The sequence below is a fragment of the Symsagittifera roscoffensis genome, chromosome 1 (assembly GCF_963678635.1).
Source record: "Symsagittifera roscoffensis chromosome 1, txSymRosc1.1, whole genome shotgun sequence".
NCBI lineage: Eukaryota > Metazoa > Xenacoelomorpha > Acoela > Convolutidae > Symsagittifera > Symsagittifera roscoffensis.
Genome location: NC_087062.1, coordinates 43,021,082 through 43,039,747, shown reverse-complemented (window position 1 = coordinate 43,039,747; position 18,666 = coordinate 43,021,082). Strand labels below are relative to the sequence as shown.

The following is an 18,666-nucleotide window of genomic DNA, read 5'->3' as shown; positions in this document are numbered from 1 at the left end:
AAAATTTCGAGAAATGTGGTAAACAGAGAAACGTGTCTCAGAAAAATCAAATTTTATGGTTCGATCATTGAAAAAGTCTAATTCAACGGAATTATTTCATGCATTCAATCCTTTTTGCGCTAAAAAGAAACTCAGATAATTTTTCTATGACGTGAACGTCTTCAATCAGCACTTTGCGACCGTAGGCGAAATACTTAGTGAGAGTATAGAGAAGCAGACATCAATCCAAAACTCAAGGCAAACAACAGTTTTTTTGTTCTTTTCGATACTGATAAAAATGAATTACACCGCACCATTGAAGATCTGAGCAATACAAAATATTTTGGTCATAAGTGGTTCTCCAATCAAATGCTCAAACTAGCTGCACCAGTTATAGCTGATCACTTGGCTTTTTTTAATCAGTGCGTCAGGCACGACGTTTTTCCAGATTTTCTAAGAATATCGAAAACACTCCTTTTGCATAGAGATGATGTGAAGGACAACCTGGATAATGATAGACTCTTAAGTTTTTTATCTTCAATCAAGAAGATTTTCGAAAACATTTTGCTTGAACGTTTATCCCGATTCGCCTTAAAAACCACAATTACCAATGATTAACAATTCGGTTTCAGAGAAAAATTGATCCTGGGATCAAGCAATAGTAACCATTGCCGACTTCATAAGTGAGAGCATTGATAAAAATTGATTCAGCCGTTCTTGTTTCAATGATTTCAAGAAAGCGTTTGATACAATTGAACGCAGAATTTTAATAGAAACAATGGAAAGATATGATTAACCGGTTATAATTTTAAGCTCAATGGAAATTTTTCTAACAAAAAAAAACAATAACATGTGTAACCAGTTGAGAATAATTCAGAAAAAAATGAGTCTAAAAGACGGGTGTCTCAAGTATCTGTTTTAAGTCATTTTCTTTTTTGATTTATATTAACGATTTACTTTCATCCAATGACGGAAACCTTGCTTCGTGTTCAGATGATCAAACATAAGTGGATGCTGAAGACACTGTTTCCAATTATTGCACGTTTCAGTCTAAATTAAACCATATGTCGTATTGCTGCACCGAAACTAAATTGCGTATTATTGAAAAAAGTCAAATATTGAAATTTGGTTGAGCTTGTGACAACGATAGCTTTTAAATCGGCAATTTTACTTCAGAAGGAGTATCTGTTTTTAATAATTTCAGAATGGAAAGCAAAATAAACTGAATTTTGACTATCGGATTGACAGAAATTTTTTTTTTAATGAAAGTCGATGAGCTGTTATTTAGAAAGAAGTGTGTTCTCAAAATCGTCCCTTTACAAACTTTACCACGTATCTGTCAAACGATTGTTTTCAAAGGGACTTATATCTTATGGGGCAACATTGAAATCCTTCTTAATTGAATTAAAGCCATTATTATTGAGCGAAAATTTTATCATGTATCCGAAATTCTTGCGTCATATGAAATTAACACTGTCTTCGGTTGTATTTAGGACAAACTTTTTTTTACAACTAATGGAAAGAACCCACCAATTGGCAGCTTTAATCTTGAACCTTTTGTTACACGGAGAGTAACGCGCGCCAATTCTCTTAGAATATTACCTTTGTTGCAAACAGCAATCGTGGCAAAATAATTCCTCAGTGTTTTAATTCTCCCAGTGCGAATCACTTTATTCCGGATAACCTTAAACAATTTTCAGAACATCAACTAGACTGGTTTTCCATTAAGTTTTTCTGTAAATACTTCAAAGGCAACAGTTTACTCTTCAGCATTGTTTCTGATGGCACTCTTAGTCGATATCTTTTGTACGTCTTTGATGTTATTGAGACGTAAATGAAGTTATATATCTTCTTACTCATTTTCATTTATCACCTGAATGATTTCATATTCAAATTCAAAGTTTTTGCTTTTGAGTCCCAGTCAAAATCAATCAATTTTCTGTAATTTTTTTATACTTAAGAAAACTCATATAACTTAACTGATACAATAAAACTCTTCGAAAAATCTCAAAAATGTAGAAAGATTTCATCCCATCTACATTGCTCTTAATTTGCTATTGTTACAAACAAATAGGGCCTGAATATCAGATATGTAATTTAGGTCCTATTTGTTCAATTCGAAACAAAACAATCACGTAATTTTCCGAATTTTTATCAAAAAACTTTAAATTTGGTATATTTAAGTAGCAGTAAACACTCAATTAGTGCCATTCACATTTTATAAATTTTTATTTGGAACTTTGCCATTATTTTTCTAAAGTTTTTAATGGTTGATTTTATTGCGGCCAAACTTAAATGGCTGTGAATGATATCGATCACATTTATTGTTTTAGGAACAATGACGAGAAAAATGATTCAAGTTGCAAATTTTCGGTTGAATTGGACTGGATAACTTTTGCGATGTTTTTCTTTTGCGAGCATCACTTCGATTTTTGACCGTGATTTCCTTTAAATCGAATTATCAAAGGAGGATGATATTATAGATTAACTATACTAAGAGCAGTAACATTGAATCAAATGTACTTTGCAGAAACTGATTCAAACTCCCTCAAGTCATAATAAGCCCTTTAATATTCCATATTTCAAAAAAAACATGGTGCAATTTGTTTTATCGCGTGCTACTTCAAGAAAAGCTGAAAATTTCCAAATAACTCAAAAGTACCACTACGTTCAATTTTGAAATTAAATTTTGTAATACTTCTTTTTTTTTCTTTTGAAGAAATTTTTATTCAAATGAAAGAAATGTTTCTCTATTTCCTCCCACTATTTCTCCAAATAACCTTTCAATGAACTTAAATAAAAAAAGTATATTTTTTCATCGTACGTGTAGGTTTCAGAACAGCTGCTAAAAAAAAGTGCGAAACAGATCATTATTTTTCTTCCCTTCATCGGCACATTGTCTTGATCCATTTCTGACTTCTTGAGTGATCACTCACTTTCATGGTAGCTCAAAACGTACAAATTCACTCGGCGAAATACAAAAAACTTGCTTATCAAAAAATTTGTGAAATTTTGATTCAAGAAACTATACTTAGATCTATCGTCTCAAACCTTAACTCGGTCTTTTTTCGAAAATAAAAGAATTGGAACGTAATATTCAAAGTTTTAATAACGTATTCAAACAAGGTTTTGTCAATTTTTAAAATAATCGATAGGCGATTAATAAAAAATCTTGTGATTAAATAAAGAGAAAAATTTGCATTTTTTAATTCCTTTCTACCCCATCTGAGTCAATAAAAACAGTAAGATCAGGGGCGGATCTAGGATCTTCTTGAGGGTGGGGGGATTTTAAAAAAAAATTTCGAATTTTTTGTCGACCTTTTTTTTAGATCGACCAAATTGCTTTTCTGAGCTCTCCCACACAAAGCACTACAAAGACCCTGCTTTAGCCAAAATTTCTGCGCCGCAGGCAAAACTTTGAAAACAAGCCAAAAAGGGCGTTTTCAGGCCCTTTTTGGAAAATTCTGCGCGCTCCCCCATGAAAGTTAGTATATATTGGAGCCAAAAGCGCCATTAGAAAAAATTTTAGGGTAATCAGCCAAAAATGGATATCTCAAATAGTACAAAGAGGGGATCCTTTGGGTCGGCGTGTGGTCGAGTCCCTGAGAAAAGATAAGGTCCGTGAAATGTGATCTGTTTTTGCTCCAAGTTGGATAGATGTACATTTGAAAAGAAAAAGCAATCATTTGTTTCACTTTTGTTTCATTTTTCTAGAAGTTAATTTTGCTCGGTAAAAAATCAATTTCAACGACACTCTCAATCATTGATACTCTCATTCAATTTTGATGAATGATACAAACAACTCTTATATTTAACTCAAATTTAACAATGCTAATTTTGGTTAGAACAGCTTAAAATGCCCGGGTTGACCAAAAATGCTAGTCATACAAATTTCAAATATGGAAAAATGCTAGTCAAACACTTTTCATGCAATTCCATAAGTACAGAAAATTGCATGAAAGGTCTATGATTAGTATTTTTTCATGATGAAGAGAAAAGGAAAAAAATTCAATACTAGTATATCCAGGACTACGTTATACACACAAAAAATTAAATTTTGCATGCAAAATTTTTTTTTCAAAAAAGGTTTGTTTGAGTACGAAAATCAATTTGGGGTTGAATGAAAAATATTTTAAAAAATTTTGGGGAAATTTCAAAAAACAATTAGCATTTTTTGTATGATTAGCATTATGATTAACATTTTTTGACAATATTTTTTCTTTTTTATTTAGTACGATACACCGAATTTTATGCCAAAACAAGAAAAAGCTTTTTCGAAAATTCGACGACACCATTTTAGCAAAATGTATGAAATTTGTATGATTAGCTTTTTTGGTCTATGGAGGTAAACCCGGGTAAATTAACCTCGTTTGTTGATCTGTAAACTTTTATTAAAAAAAAGCACGTATTCTTCAACCTAATGATGTGAGCGTATCAAAATTATTCAGTTCAGAAAAAAAGTGATGTAGCTCATTGTAATGATCATCAGTCACTACGTGGAAAGATGCATTTCCCGTTTTGAAGACAGAGGTGCTAGCTGCGAGAGGAATCTATATTTTCACATTTGGGGCATAGCTAGGAGAATGTGTTTCTATTTTATTGCGGCATGTGTTATAATTACGTTATCAAGATACAAAATTTTGTGTAGTTCTTTTTACTTATCTTTATAATAAAAAGATTATTTGCGTTTTTTCCTTCAGTGAAGCACCTTTAATTTTGTCGTTTGCACTATTGCAGTTAGGATTAAATTTTCCTTGAACTTGCGGCAAAACCATTTCAAACATGTCAAAATTTTAAAATTCAATTGGATTCGACCTGTTTTTTTTTGTCAAAACCACGTCGAAAACATTTTAAAACATTCGAAAACATTTTGTCGTAAAATTTTTTAAAATGTAAAAAACAACAAAAATCACATAATTTGTTCATTCCCGCAGACAACAATTTTTTAAAACAACAAAAGCTTGATTTGTTGGGTTTTTTCCGGTACAAAAGTTATCCGTTTTTTTGTATCAATAGCAAAAAAATTGGGCCAGAAGTTTTGAATGGACAGAAAGCATTTTTTCACAGAAACACAAAAAAAAACTTGTTAGATACGGGGTAAAATTTTGCTAGTTCTAATGAACCTGTTAATGTGTATAAACTTTTTAATATAAAAAGAGATCTTAAATTAAAAAAATCACAATTTTTGTGCGTGTGTATATTAACAATTGATTTGAAATGTACATTTTATATATTGTTAGTTTTTTGAATTCTCGAGCGTCAATTTTATCAATCAAAGATTGAGTGGAAAATTTAAATCATTTTGTCATTTCCTTGTTAAAATTGTAAGATCAAAGCTAAGAGTAGTTAGTCTTCAATCCCTCTAAATTCTAAATACTCAAGCATATTTCTTTCTAAGAAACTCAATCACTAACAACTAAATGTTTGCCCTGAAGTTTCAAATCAAAACCTTTAGATATATCGAGTAAAAAGTTGTGAATAGGCGAGAACGAATTGATACAAAAGAATCTAACTTTGTCAAGCATGAGTTTTTGTTGTCCTGAGCTCAAATTTGAAAAGATATATCACCTGTGATCATTTTTTGTGAAGTTATGGGGGTTTACAGCTTGCCATTTTGGCCAATTTGGGACAATTAACGCTCGATTTATTTGCGCTATTAACGCGTAAGCGGAAAGTTAATCCGTCCTAAAATCGTTCCAAATTGGTTGAAAGAAGCTTATTTGCCATAATTGATTTGTAAAAAAAGAACGAAATCTATCCTTTTGTATTTTATTTGGCGTGTGGTGGGGATGATTTTCAAAAAAAAAATTTCAAATTTTGGAAAAAAAATTCATTTTTTTATTGCATTCAAATTTTTTATGTCATTACTGCTCCATTAAACCTTAAAAGGCAGTCGGAACAATCAGGGCTTTGCCCTGATACGAGCAGTTTTGTTTTCTTTCAAAAAAAATTAGAAAAAAAAAGTTTCCATTTCACAGAGTTACATTACAGTAAAGTACATTTTCAAGAAAACCTAATGATTCTGAAACAAAGTCAGCTCCGATCTAAAAACGCTCGCTTATTGGAAGCGTAACACAGCGGAAAATCTGCACAACGCAAACACGCGAAAAAAAACGTCAAAAACAGCTCTCAGCCGGTTTAAAAAAACGACAAAGTTAAAACTAAGCCTTATAAAATCTTCTGCTATGTGCCAAATTTGAACATGCAACCTGGAGATAAGAAGTCATACATCGGAGCATCTGCCTCATGGCCGCTTGACAATCCTGGAACATGAGCCACCTTATAAGCACATACTATTTTACTGTCAACTCTATATGCCAAAATGCTATCAAATGAGCACTTTTTTCACAGTATTTTGCAAGAATTAGATTCGCAATGTCGAGCCAAACTTTATGTAGCATACAGACTAATAGTTGTCTGAAATTTTAAAAGCAGTATAGCATTTATATGGGTATAATGCTATTGAATGTATCCATATACTATAACAAAGATAGCCGAATGCTGTACAAGTAACCCAAAATGTTGCAAACATATTCTCGAAACAAACTCCAGAAAAAGAAGTTTTTTTTCCAAATTAGTGTCGTTGAGCGAAAAGTAGAACTCTGCTATATTCGACAGTAATAAAAAAAAATAGGTCTATTTGACATTCATTTTGTAAATAAATGACTAAAAAAATGGCAAAATCAAAAAAATTCAAGATTTTTTGCAATTTTTTTGAAAATTTTATTTCCAAGACGATGCTTAAAAAACTGAAAAGCTTATTTACTACAATGGAATTAAAATTTCAGGGCTTGAATAAAATTTAAGCATGTTCGCAGACTTCATTCGTTTTTTTTAACACTGGGACACTGGGATACCTTTCTCAATTTTTCATGTTTGAATCACGACTGATTTGTCACTCATTCCAGTCCGGTGACCTTTCGGTACCTGATTTTGCGTGGAAAAAATTTTTCTCTCATTTTATTTGCTCGAAAATAGACCAAAGTCAAAAAATTCAAACCTTTTTTTCTCAGAACTGCGATCCATTAAAATTTTTTAAAATGTCTTTCGAATCAAGATGAATCAAGTTGTAATACCTAATTTTGCAAGAAAACAAATAGGAAAAAAACTAAAAACATCTTAAGACAAAGTTTCTCGCCATTTCTAATGGTCAAAATAAAAACAAAAAATTTTTCACTAAGAAAAATTTTATTTATTCCATCTGATTAAATTTTCTATGCACAGGGGCGTCTTGTTACCACTTTTACACAACACAAACATAGCATGACAAAAAAAAACTAGCAGACAGATATTGAAAAGAAAACCTCTAAAAAGAAAACTCTTTTCGAAATGTCCAGAAAAACTAGATCTACCAACATTTCTCGTATTTGTCTCAATTGTCTTGAACAAAATTCAATTTCAAAAACACGCCAAACCAGACATTTCAAAGCTATTTTTCATCGAGACAAAAAAGTATGCAATAGTAACAAAGCCAGAAATTTTTGAGCGGACACCCTGAGCCAAAAAAAAACTTTTCTTGAAAAAAAATTGAAAAATTATTAAATTGCATACTCAAAAAATCACATACATAGAAATCAACGACGCAATATGATGTCAGAAAACCTTTTGAACAGAGTAAACTAAAAAAAGGAGAAAAACAGAAACTAAACTTCACCGAGGATGGTAAATTTGAAAGCAACATGAAAAACAAATATTGAATAGAACGGATATTTGACATGCTGAACTTTTGGTTCGTTGAATTACAGATTTGAGACAATAACATTTGAGAAATTCTTTGTTCGGAATTCATAACGCTCGCTATTGCGTTATAGTCTAATGCACCAAAACTCCCAGCAAATTAAACAGCGAAGCAAAAATTCGAAAAAATTTTTTATTAGAAATTTTTTTTATTTTTCAAAATCCTAACTAAAATTCTGTTAAAAATATTTTAAATCAATTATCTCTATAAATCGAACTTCAGGAATGGCATTTGGAAAATTAGAAGAAAGCTGAAAAAACTGTGTTACGGGAACTCGGAAACATCCAGCAAAAAAAAAAAAACGAGGGACAATAGAACGAAAAAGCAGCGGAAAACCAGTTTGAAAAAAAAAACGGCCCCGGCCGGATTTCAACTACAATGCTTGCTCGTCTCAAGCAGTTGTGTTACCTCGACGCCAGATGCACTGGATAGCTGCTTGATTTGAATTGATTATGAAGCAAGTTAAGCCACGTGTAATTTTCACATTTTTTTTTCAAAAATTAGTAGCGGGGTGCTCAACCGTGACAAAAAATCAACATGAAAAAGATATATTTCTAAGAACATAACACTACACTCAAGAATCTTCAGAGAGACGCCTTGCAAGGTTCCATTTACGTTATTGCGTAAACACATGCCACGCCTGAATGCAAGTTATCAGTCTTAAACTAAACCGACTGAGCTTTGGCCGAAAAGCTTGAAAACCTAAGACTAAACCGACTGAGCTTTGGCCGAAAAGCTTGAAAACCTAAGAATCAGAGGAACAAAATAGCTTGATCGTTTTATATAAACGAGCAAGAGACCTAAAACTAAGCTTTACTCTGGCAAAATTGCACTTCGCATTCACAAGCAAAGTTATGACCGATAACTCTACTGGGAAACATTGAATGAGTAAAACTGTGGGTCAACAAAATCTGACGCACGCCAATTATGAGTCTACATAATAGCTAAAAAACGCAAGCCAATTATGACGCATTAGCAGTACCAGTCAATTTGAACAAAAAAAGAAATTTGCCAACTAACATGCCTCAATTTATAGAGCGGACGCATTTTAACTAAATTACAAAAAAGTTGATTAGAAACATCCGACCCTGCCCAGGTTTAAACCATTTCTTTTTGCTGCGGGTATCCTTCCCTACCTCTACGCTACAGATCCATGATACCTTGAAGCTAAAGTGCTATTCATAATATAATAGTCTGTGTTAATATCCTTAGCATTGGCTGTACTTAATAGCTGGTTTTTGATCAAAATGAACTGTTCAAAATGAACACTAACATTTGCGACTTAGGTTGGAAAAAAAAGAGTTCATACTATCACGCAAGCTTTGCTTGTGTAAAAATGGGTTATACTGATTGTTTGAAAAAAATAATGGTAATTAAGCCTGCCAGAATTGAGACTAAGATCAAGTTGACAGTACTAAAAACTTTCAAACAAATAACCAAGTTCTGGCTTGGACTCGATCTCTACGGTTTGAAACTCAAGCAGGTGCTTAATTCTTACACAGGAAGTGTTATTTTAGCTTCATAAAGAAACATTATTGTAGTTTTTCCTATAAAAACGCTGAGTTATATTTTCACCCTAATTTTGACAAAACTGAGTAGGCTTTTCAAATTTTTTTGTGTCAGCTAATTACTGTGATGATAAAAATGAGAGGGCTTCAATATAACTTATAATTATTTTCGAACCAAATTTCTAAGTCGAACCATATTTTGCCGGAAAAAAAATTTCATTGCTTGTCGAGGAGCAGCGGATAAAATTTCGTCTTTTTGGTCTGATTTAGTTTTGAATTATTTAAATTTTTGCCTGGAATGATTAAATTATTACAGCACTTCAGAGAACGCTGATTGCTTAGTGTTGGTGTCTTACAGTACTTCTAGTGAAAAGTTGTTAGTTTCGTCGTCTCGTCCAATTTTTCGTCGACTCACCGGCTCGTCTACGAGCTCGACTAGTTATATGGTCAAAACAAACTGGGCGGCGAAGACCACCTACGTTTATTTTCATACATAGATTTCACGCATATCTTCGAGCCAGTTCTGTAAATTTATTAGTGAAGTCTTACTCTAGTTAATTATAGATAATCGACTAAGCAAGGTGAAAAATCATTTGGTTATTTTCTCAGTCAATTTTTATGACCTTGGCCTGCCCACTTCAGTTTACAAAAATTGAATGAAGGACCTGCATTCTCTCACAACAACGAATCAGCCGCTACTTCTCCCTCTCATCTTTTCTATTCGAAAAAAAAAACTAAAATAACATCAGTAAAAAGCCTTCAGAAAGGTTCCAGTCCGGTTTCAATTTGCATTAGGTGAAGTTTTGCTTCGATTTCTTGTGTGAGGTATGGTGTATGTAGCCATGCAGAAAGGTAGAACACTCGTAGATCCTTGTTGTTCATTTGTTCAGATGGTAGAAGAATGACGTCTGTTGATAGTCTCTTTAGCAATTGCGTCTGAAATAAATCGGAAAAAATTTCAAAACCCGAATACCTTTAGACAAAGAATTATTTCAGCCAGAGAATTTAACATGCGGTTCTACTGACTTTCCACTAATTAAAAGCTGGAAAGCACCAAAAGCTAATCCATTGCTTTCATGCTGGTAATGAAAAGATGTGAAAACTTAAATAGTTCAGGGATTACGAGTAATCGTTCCGACCACATCTTCTGGAAAGCAACATAATTGGCGTTTTTTTTTTCATGGAAAATCAGGCACCACGCATAAAATGGCGTCGAGTAATATCACATTGAAACGAGCTATTTCGCCAGTAGAGCTGCAAATAAAATTTTGCCAACTTTTTGCTTGGCTTAGGCTAAGCAAGCAAGAACCCAAGAAAAAGTTTTAATAATCATGACAGTCGATAATTACTTCCAAAGACAATCGATTTTAGCTATTGAAATTATGAGTAACTAACGTGTTCTTGAAGCACACACGCACAAATAACCTCGCACACTGCGTCGAAACAAATTTAAGCACAGGCGAAGCGGAGCTTCACCTCACTTGCGATACATACAACTCAAGCGCAGCTTTGCAAGCTAGCGAATAGAAAATGACACGGAAATAACAAAAAAAATGGGGCAAAAAAATATAATAACTTCCGAAAAATTCGAAAAACACAACACCAGTATTAATCAACTTTTAGTATCTACCGAGCGGTCAGTAAGCCGATAGATAGTGAGAAAACAGAAAATACTATAAGAAATTGTTGTCAAGTCACAATTTTGAGCATTTAAGTTTTAAGAATTTGAAATCTTGCAACACAAACTACCTGAAGCGAAACTTGCACTTGAAGCGAAACAAAATAAGGTAACTCAGTCGATAAAACCTAGGCCGAAGCCATTTAGGCCGAATAAAGCTTTCAAGCGAAAAAAAAACAAAAACAAAGGAAAAAATACAATTTCCGGACTATTGATTTTACAAATTACAGATTTAAATCAAAAGCTTTCATCTTCGATGAAAACTGATGACAGCACAACAATATTGCCCGGTGTGGCAACTAAGCCGACAAAACATAAGCAGAAAACGGAAGTCCGACTATTCAATTTTTCCCGGACCATTTTTTTCTTTTTCAGACATGCTGAAAAAAGGTCCGCCCGGTACTCGGACCCAGACCTTAGGGTACAAAGGCAACGGTGTTACCTCAAGCCAAGTGGAATGGAGACTTGAAGATGCTTAAGGTTAACTAATAAAGCAACTTCAATTTCGTACAGATAATTAAGAATTGTTTACGGGAAAAAAAACTTAGTTCCCGATTACAAGACACTTGCTCTCACGAGTGTAAGTTGTAAGAATTGGATTATTGTTTTCAATTTTTTCTCTTTTTGCGCAGTAGCTGTGATCGAAACTTTGTGCAACTTGCACAGTACTCACCTATTGAAATTTTGACTGGGTATTGCAAAGTTATAAGTTTGTATTCAGCTTCTCAATTGGCCGTAGTAGCAATTTGAATAACAATAAAATTAGTTACCTGCACTTCATATGCCTTCAATATTTTGTAACAACTTTCCACGAACTGATTGATCTCCCACGAATAGAACAATATCGATTTATTCAGCAACTCAGCACTAATTCCGAAACTTTCATGCTGCAATTCAAACTGAGCTCTTTGCAAGTCCTCGCATTTTTGAAACCTGTGTTGTATCTCTCGCATAGAATTGACTTCTTTTTGCAATTTAGACAGACAGTCAGAAAGAGCTGCACATAATTTATTCAACTTTTCGTCGTACTTTTTGGTGAATCTTGGACCCGAATTGTCCTCATTCTCATACGACGCCACATGATCGAGTACCTTCACGAATTGAGAGTAGCTATCATTCTGTAATTGTTTCCAGTTTAAAGACAAGTTTGTCAAATCTGTGGTGAAAAATGAAGTCATAATTTTAACCCCAAAAATTAATGTTAACCAAAAGATATCTTATTATCAAAAGAAATTATATCTTATTTACGTTTTGTATTTTTGAGATTCAATCTCTCTGAAAAATGAGGCAGCTGAAATTTCCCATAATTATCAATTTTTCATTATTTTGGCAGCATTTTCTTTCCAGGTCTCAAACATGAGTAACAAGCTAGCAAACCAAAGAACATTTTAAAACTCCAAGGATCCAGTTATTCATTGACTTCAGGTTATATTTAGATTCATGTGCCTCTTACCAGCTATTCCATTTCGAATAACCTTCGCACTTCCTTGCAACCCCTTCCCAGTTACACTCGCTGGGGAAGGGGTGAGAGGAAGAGGCGAGAAGCTCGGCTGTGATTTGGCAGAAGACGCACTACTATTCGCAGAAATTAGACATTTCTGCTCCTGCAAGGGAGTCTTAATCATGTCACCTGTTTCATCGACGTTTGCTTCGTTAAGAATCAGTTTCGCTTTGAACACATCATGTACGTACAAATCCGTATCTTGAATTGGTTTATCCAATTTATTACTTCCATGAGCTTCAGGTGTACACGGTGTGGTTGTTCTTGATGAACAGCCCTCATATTTCGAAGAACTTGAAGTACTATCTGGTGTCTTCATCTTCAACTAAAAATTTCTATCAGTGCTTTTTGTGTCTATAAGAGCAAAAAATTGAACTTATTTAAGATGTAAAATCTCTTAGCGCTTGCATTTTTTTTACAAAGGACGCAAGTCACTTATTCTTTAGGTGTATACTTTTCTCATTTTCCACAAAAAAACTATTTCGATGGTTTTACCAGCGAGTCAGTCTTATTTTGTTTTCGGACCTTCGATCACGAGTTTTTTCGCCCATTCGGTCCTTTGCGCATGAGAATTGCCCCTTCGATTTCACCAAACTTTTTTCTCATTGTAATCTGACTCGCTGGTAAAACCATCAAAATTTTCTTTTGTGAAAAATGAGAAAGTATTCACGTAAACAAAATGCAAGCGCTAAGAGAACTTACAGCTCAAATAAGTTCAATTTTTTGCTCTTATAGGGGGATATTCTATGAATGGGCAAAAAAACTCGTGATCGAAGGACCGAAAACAAAATTAGCCGAAAGTCAATTTTTAAAAAGAAGCAGTTGCCATTCAATTAAAATGAATTAAATGAAGCAATATTTTGCTTCTTTCATAATGAAACCATTGAAACATAAAATTTGTTCCAATTCGGCGGCGGTCAGTGAAAATTTGGCGGCGGCGGCCAATATCAATATTCAGTCCCTGGAAATGTTTGCTTCCTTTCCAAATTTCAGATTACTGAAATCCGATTCGCTGATTTCTATTTTCGCGCATTCGGTCCTTCGCGTATGAGCGATTCCACCAAAATCGAATGGCACAGTTACGTGCTAAGTATTAAGATAATTCCAGGTGCAAGCCTTAAATCATGCAAAAGAATTGGATAGAATCAAGTATCAAGATTTTAAGTATCATTAAGTTTCAAGCCTTTACGCTGGATATTAGTATCAAAACGCACGTCAGCTATTTTAACATTTTACGTTTCAAAGAGAAAATATATCATCTTAAAGAAAGCACAATGTTGAAATTGAAAACAATGCTGTAATTTAGGTTGGAAAGGGAACTGATCGTACAACGTAAGCGCGTAAGGACCTAGTTTAAAGCTCGGGTAATGGGCACTATGGAACAAAAAAAAGTCATCTAATCAATAGTCATTACATATCTCTACCGGTCTCTTCAAGTTTCGAATTTCAAAGAAAAAATACATGGCATTCAAGCTATGTTCCAGACGAACATTAAGAGGGAAAAAATCAATTCAATTTTTTTTTCAGATATGATTTTTGACATTCCACTTTTATGACCTCTCCGATGCAGACAAACGCATAAAAACCTAGTTCCGCTTTTTCAGAGGACATAAGATTAGTCAACTAAATTGATATAACAAGACGAAACCAATTAGATCAAGGAAACCTTCAATGCGGAAAAATGAATTTGGATATGGCATTCTTCGAAGTTTAAAATAGCTGAGCGACCTGAAGCAGTTAAAAATTTTCTCTTATATATGACTAAAATTAAGACGCTAAATAGATAGAAATTAAGTCCATACGAGCTGGGGCAAAAAAAAAACCAGAAGCCACGCAGCCGAACAAACAGACATCTATTTCCGTTTTGTTTCGTCACCGACAGAAATACTTGGTGAGAAAAAAAGCTCAACTAATTTTGTACTGCTCAAAATTGAATTAAAAAGAACTATACAGAACGTGAGAAAAACAATGTGTATTAGAAAACATAGTGAAAAACAACTGAGCTTTTTTCAAAAAGTATGTTTTGACCTGATAGCATTTCTGCTTTCTAAACACGAGTCTACTCCTTAGAACGGTTACCGTTGCAAGAAAAATACGCAACAACGCACTTAAACCAATATAAAAAACCAGTTGACGACAAAAACTGATCAAAAATTATACCAAGAAAGTTGCTCATAAACTCATGCTCAATTATCTTCACCAAAACGGAAAATAAATACAGAATGGTGCTCAAAAGGAAGTTAAATTTTATATCAAATTACCTCTGTGAAAAGAATTTTTTTGGTTTTTCAAAAGGGTTTCGGTGATTTTATTTAATAACTTTTGTACATAAATTGCCAAATTTGAATCAATTTCAATTTTAAAAAAAACGGACAGGAAACTAAATGAAAAAAAACGCAAGAAATCGACATAGTTTAGACCTATGAAAATAATCAGACAATTTTTCAGAGAAAAACAATAACATTACAAGAACCTGCATGTAACGCCTACAAAGCATTTGTGAAGCCTACAAAAGCGGAACACGTAAAATGTATATGGCACCGGAACTATTTAAAATCTGTAAGTTCATTCTTAATTGATCATTCTAAGCACGAAGCTATTTACGCGAGAAAAAAAGTGTACCCGGTTGCAATACCGTTGCTTATGGCAAGGGCAAATGGACATGTAAAAAATGGCGAACACTTTTAATATGCAAGAAAATACGAGAGCAATAAGCTTTAGAAAATAGCCCCAAGAGGCAATAAGAAAAGAGTCAATGAACGCATGGAATTATAAAAGAAACACTGACTTGCTTTTTGAAAAACTTTAACATTACAATTTCAAAGTAAAAAGAAAATGGCTTTACATCTCTTTAATTTCAAGAACAATTTATGGTGTACACAATTTTTATAAATTTAACTCAAATTGAGAAAACTGGGTCAATAGGTATATTTATTCCGCTGGGAAATCTGAAAATAAAATTCCAATTTCAAAACTAGGGGTCGATCACGTTTTCGTGACCTTTAATCTTTCGTAATTGGATCGCGAAACTTACTAACTCTTTTAGCAGATGAAAATGAATTGAAATCATATCGTGCATATATATCTTGAAGTATTCATAAATGCAAAAATACGCATGAATTAACTTCTGTAAAAAAACTTTTGAAATAAAGCGCAAATAAAATTATCGCCTATATAAGAGTCTGCCTACGTTTATCGACTCTTAAAAAAATTGCAACCCGTCCCTCGAAGTTTGAGTCTTATTTCTTTTTAACTGTCCTGTCAGGCCTTGCTGGATTCCAACAAACCTTAAATAAAGCGGATACAACATATGCAATTGAATAGCAAATTCTCAAGCGCTATGCAGCAAAAAAAAGCCTATTTGTATAGCCCTAAATTATGCTAGCTGGATTGGTAAAAGTGAACATAATACATCGTTTGCTTATGTTAAAAGTGCGAAAAAAAGACTATGTTGGGCGTTTAATTCAGAAGAGCTCATTGACAATAACAAATCACCAGTAAGTTCAAGGTTTTCAGTTGTTGCAGTTTCAGTCACTTCTGAATTTCCTTCAGGTACGGTATAGGTTTGTTACACGGCTCAATTATTGTAATTACTACAACAATGTAGAAAAATTTACGAAAGGCTCATTTTGGCGTTTTTCGGATGGTAAAAGGAAGGTGACTAATCACAAAACCATCATGGAAGAGCTGAGTTTAGCGTACACAATAAACAAGTAATCAAGTATGATCAAATTTATTTCAAAAAAGTTTTACGCAAAAATCAAAGAACGCAAGGAAACAGAAAAAAATACCTACTTGTTTTGAAAAAAAATCAGCTTTTACCTTTCGAATTAAACAAAAAGATGGTCTTCGAGCTCTTTTGAATTTCTAGAAAAATTTACGATTGGTGCTTGTTTGATAAAATTAATCCAATTTTAGAAAACTGGATTATTAAGTAAAGTTTTTTTTCCGCTGGGAAACCTTAAAGCTAGTTTCCACTTTCGACAAAACAAAGAGGCAAAGAGGAGCTTCGCATCACTTGTGATACAACCCAAACGCAGCATTGCAAGCTTGCGAATAAAAAATGAGACGGAAATCCCAAATTGGAAAAAAAGTTCTTTTTAGGAAAAATGAAAATAATTTCAGACAGAGAGGCGGAGTAGAGATTCGCACACTACTTGCGATAGACAAAAATGTATGCCTAGAAAAAGTTTTGATAAATCAGATTGGAAAATTGTTGAAAACATTTTTGAAAAATAAACAATTAAAAATATCAGTTTGACTCCAACTGACGTTTCAAGGTGACCAGCTATGCAGAATACACGCGATGAAACTATTAGCAAACAGCACACTCATTAAAAAACGAATTCTATTTTTTTTCGGATAAAAAAGTACTTTTAGCGAACAATTATATAATTTTTTTGCAACCATTAGAACAAGTAAGACTGAAAAAAATCAACACAACTCACCTGAAACTACACACCTCTCTTGAGAAAACGTCGAAAACAATTACAAAACAATTCACAATCTGACAATTATTCTGCTTGCTTAAAGAAAAAATTGCTCAAAAAAAACTCGAATCAAAAAAGAGGACGGAACAAGAAAAAGACGCTGCTATGAACACACATGATTTTGAAGTTCTGAAGCCGAAAACAAATGCCGACTTTAATTCCTAAAAAAAGAAACTCCGACAAAATCAAGTTTAAAGAAAGAGAAAACTGAACAAAACCTCCAACCAAACAACGCAATTATACTAATATTGCTGAACAAAGGTTAAAAAAGAGGTATAATTGAGCCATTTTAAAAATGAATGAGTCCAGAAACGCATCAAAATTATCTGGATATAAAAAAATTCAAAAGAACGTTTTTTTAATTGACAACAAAAAAAATTAAAACTAAAAAATTAGTGCGTTACAATTTTACCACATTTAATCTAATTTTATCTAAAGGAATACAAAAAGTTAATCAGGAAAAGTAGCAGACAGCAATTCAAGTTGATAGAGTAAAACAACAAATGGCTCTAGCAATTTTGAACAAAATTACCGAACAATTTGAAATGACTTAATTCTGATTTGATAGGGATTCAGGCTTGCTTGTCTTCGTTTTTCAAACCAAAAGGCTAATTTTAAAAAATGGTTAGAACCCAATGAGGAAAAAATTTAAAATTAACTGTCGAAAAACTTAACAAAAAATGAGCGAAAAAACGAATTAGCTAATTATCTGCACCAAAAAGAATGCGATAAATACAACCAATTGAACAACCAGAAACATCAAAACTTTGAATCGATTCTGTTACTTGATAAAATTGAAATTTTTTCTATAATTAATTTTTTTACTTATTAAGAATCTAAAAGGTTGATTTTAACTAATTTTAAACTTCATATTAGAATTCAATCACTCCCACATAAAACCAAAGAGTGTTAAGCGAAAAAAAACATTCAGAATATAAGCCGACCTCTTCCAGCGCCAAAACTCTACCAAAAAGTTTCGGCACAAAAATACTCTTAAAAAACTCTTAACAGAAACCCAAATCCCGTAACAAATATGCAACTAATACACACTGCACTTACCATGGTGCTATTGAAATAATTACCATTTCATTTCGTCCATTCTGTGAACGAAGTTGTTTACGGGAAAAAAAAGTTTAGTACCCGATTGCACTACTCTTGCTTATCGAATGAGTAAAACACATTCGAAAAACACAACCACCAATGTTAAATAAGCTTTACGTGTTTACCAAGCGGCACCTAAGCCGACAACAAGTGAGAAGACGCCAATTGATCCGAAAATAAAAATACTATAATAAATTTTTACCAGAAAATTTTTTTGAGAAATTAGGTTTTAAAATCTTGCAACAAAACTAACTGAAGTTTCAAAAAAGTCAATCAATTTTGCTTTCGAAGGGGACACAAAATCAGGTAGCTAAGCCGAAATCTTTAAGGTCGAATAAGCTTTTAAGCGAAGAAGAAAATAAGAGGAAAATCAAGGAAACTATCCCCAGGAAGGAGTATTAATTTTACAAACATCAGAAGTAAGCCAAAAAAAAGTTTACAGCTATGACGAAAACTGCTAATATCGCGAAAAAAAATCCCCGATAAGGCAACTTGGCCGACAAAACTTAAGCAGATAAATGAAAGTCCTGGAAAAAATTTTCTATGTCATTGATACTGAAATAAACATGGTCCGGCCAGGCCTCGAACCCAAAAACTTCAGGGTGCAAAGGCATCCGCGTTAGCTCTAGGCCAAGAGGGAAAACGTGTCGAAGTTGCTAAGGTTCAATACT

The 18,666-nt window shown here is 33.3% G+C and overlaps 1 protein-coding gene across 1 annotated transcript; it reads right to left on the bottom strand.

The window, feature by feature from the left end:
* Positions 1-9,983: 9,983 nt before the first annotated feature.
* LOC134856752 (cyclin-dependent kinase 2-interacting protein-like) lies at positions 9,984-12,726 on the bottom strand. Its single transcript, XM_063873026.1, has 3 exons — positions 12,357-12,726; positions 11,674-12,059; positions 9,984-10,161 (listed from the first exon to the last, which is right to left on the bottom strand). The coding sequence occupies exons 1-3, from the start codon at positions 12,721-12,723 to the stop codon at positions 9,985-9,987; spliced, it is 930 nt and encodes a 309-aa protein (XP_063729096.1). The 5' UTR covers positions 12,724-12,726; the 3' UTR covers position 9,984.
* Positions 12,727-18,666: the final 5,940 nt, after the last annotated feature.

Excerpts from the sequence above, each read along its gene's own strand:
- LOC134856752 (XM_063873026.1), bottom strand. The coding sequence starts at position 12,723 with ATGAAGACACCAGATAGTACTTCAAGTTCTTCGAAATATGAGGGCTGT. Across the intron at positions 12,060-12,356 it reads TATTCGAAATGGAATAGCTG|ATTTGACAAACTTGTCTTTA; the intron begins GTAAGAGGCACA and ends TTTTCACCACAG. Across the intron at positions 10,162-11,673 it reads TGAAGGCATATGAAGTGCAG|ACGCAATTGCTAAAGAGACT; the intron begins GTAACTAATTTT and ends GATTTATTTCAG.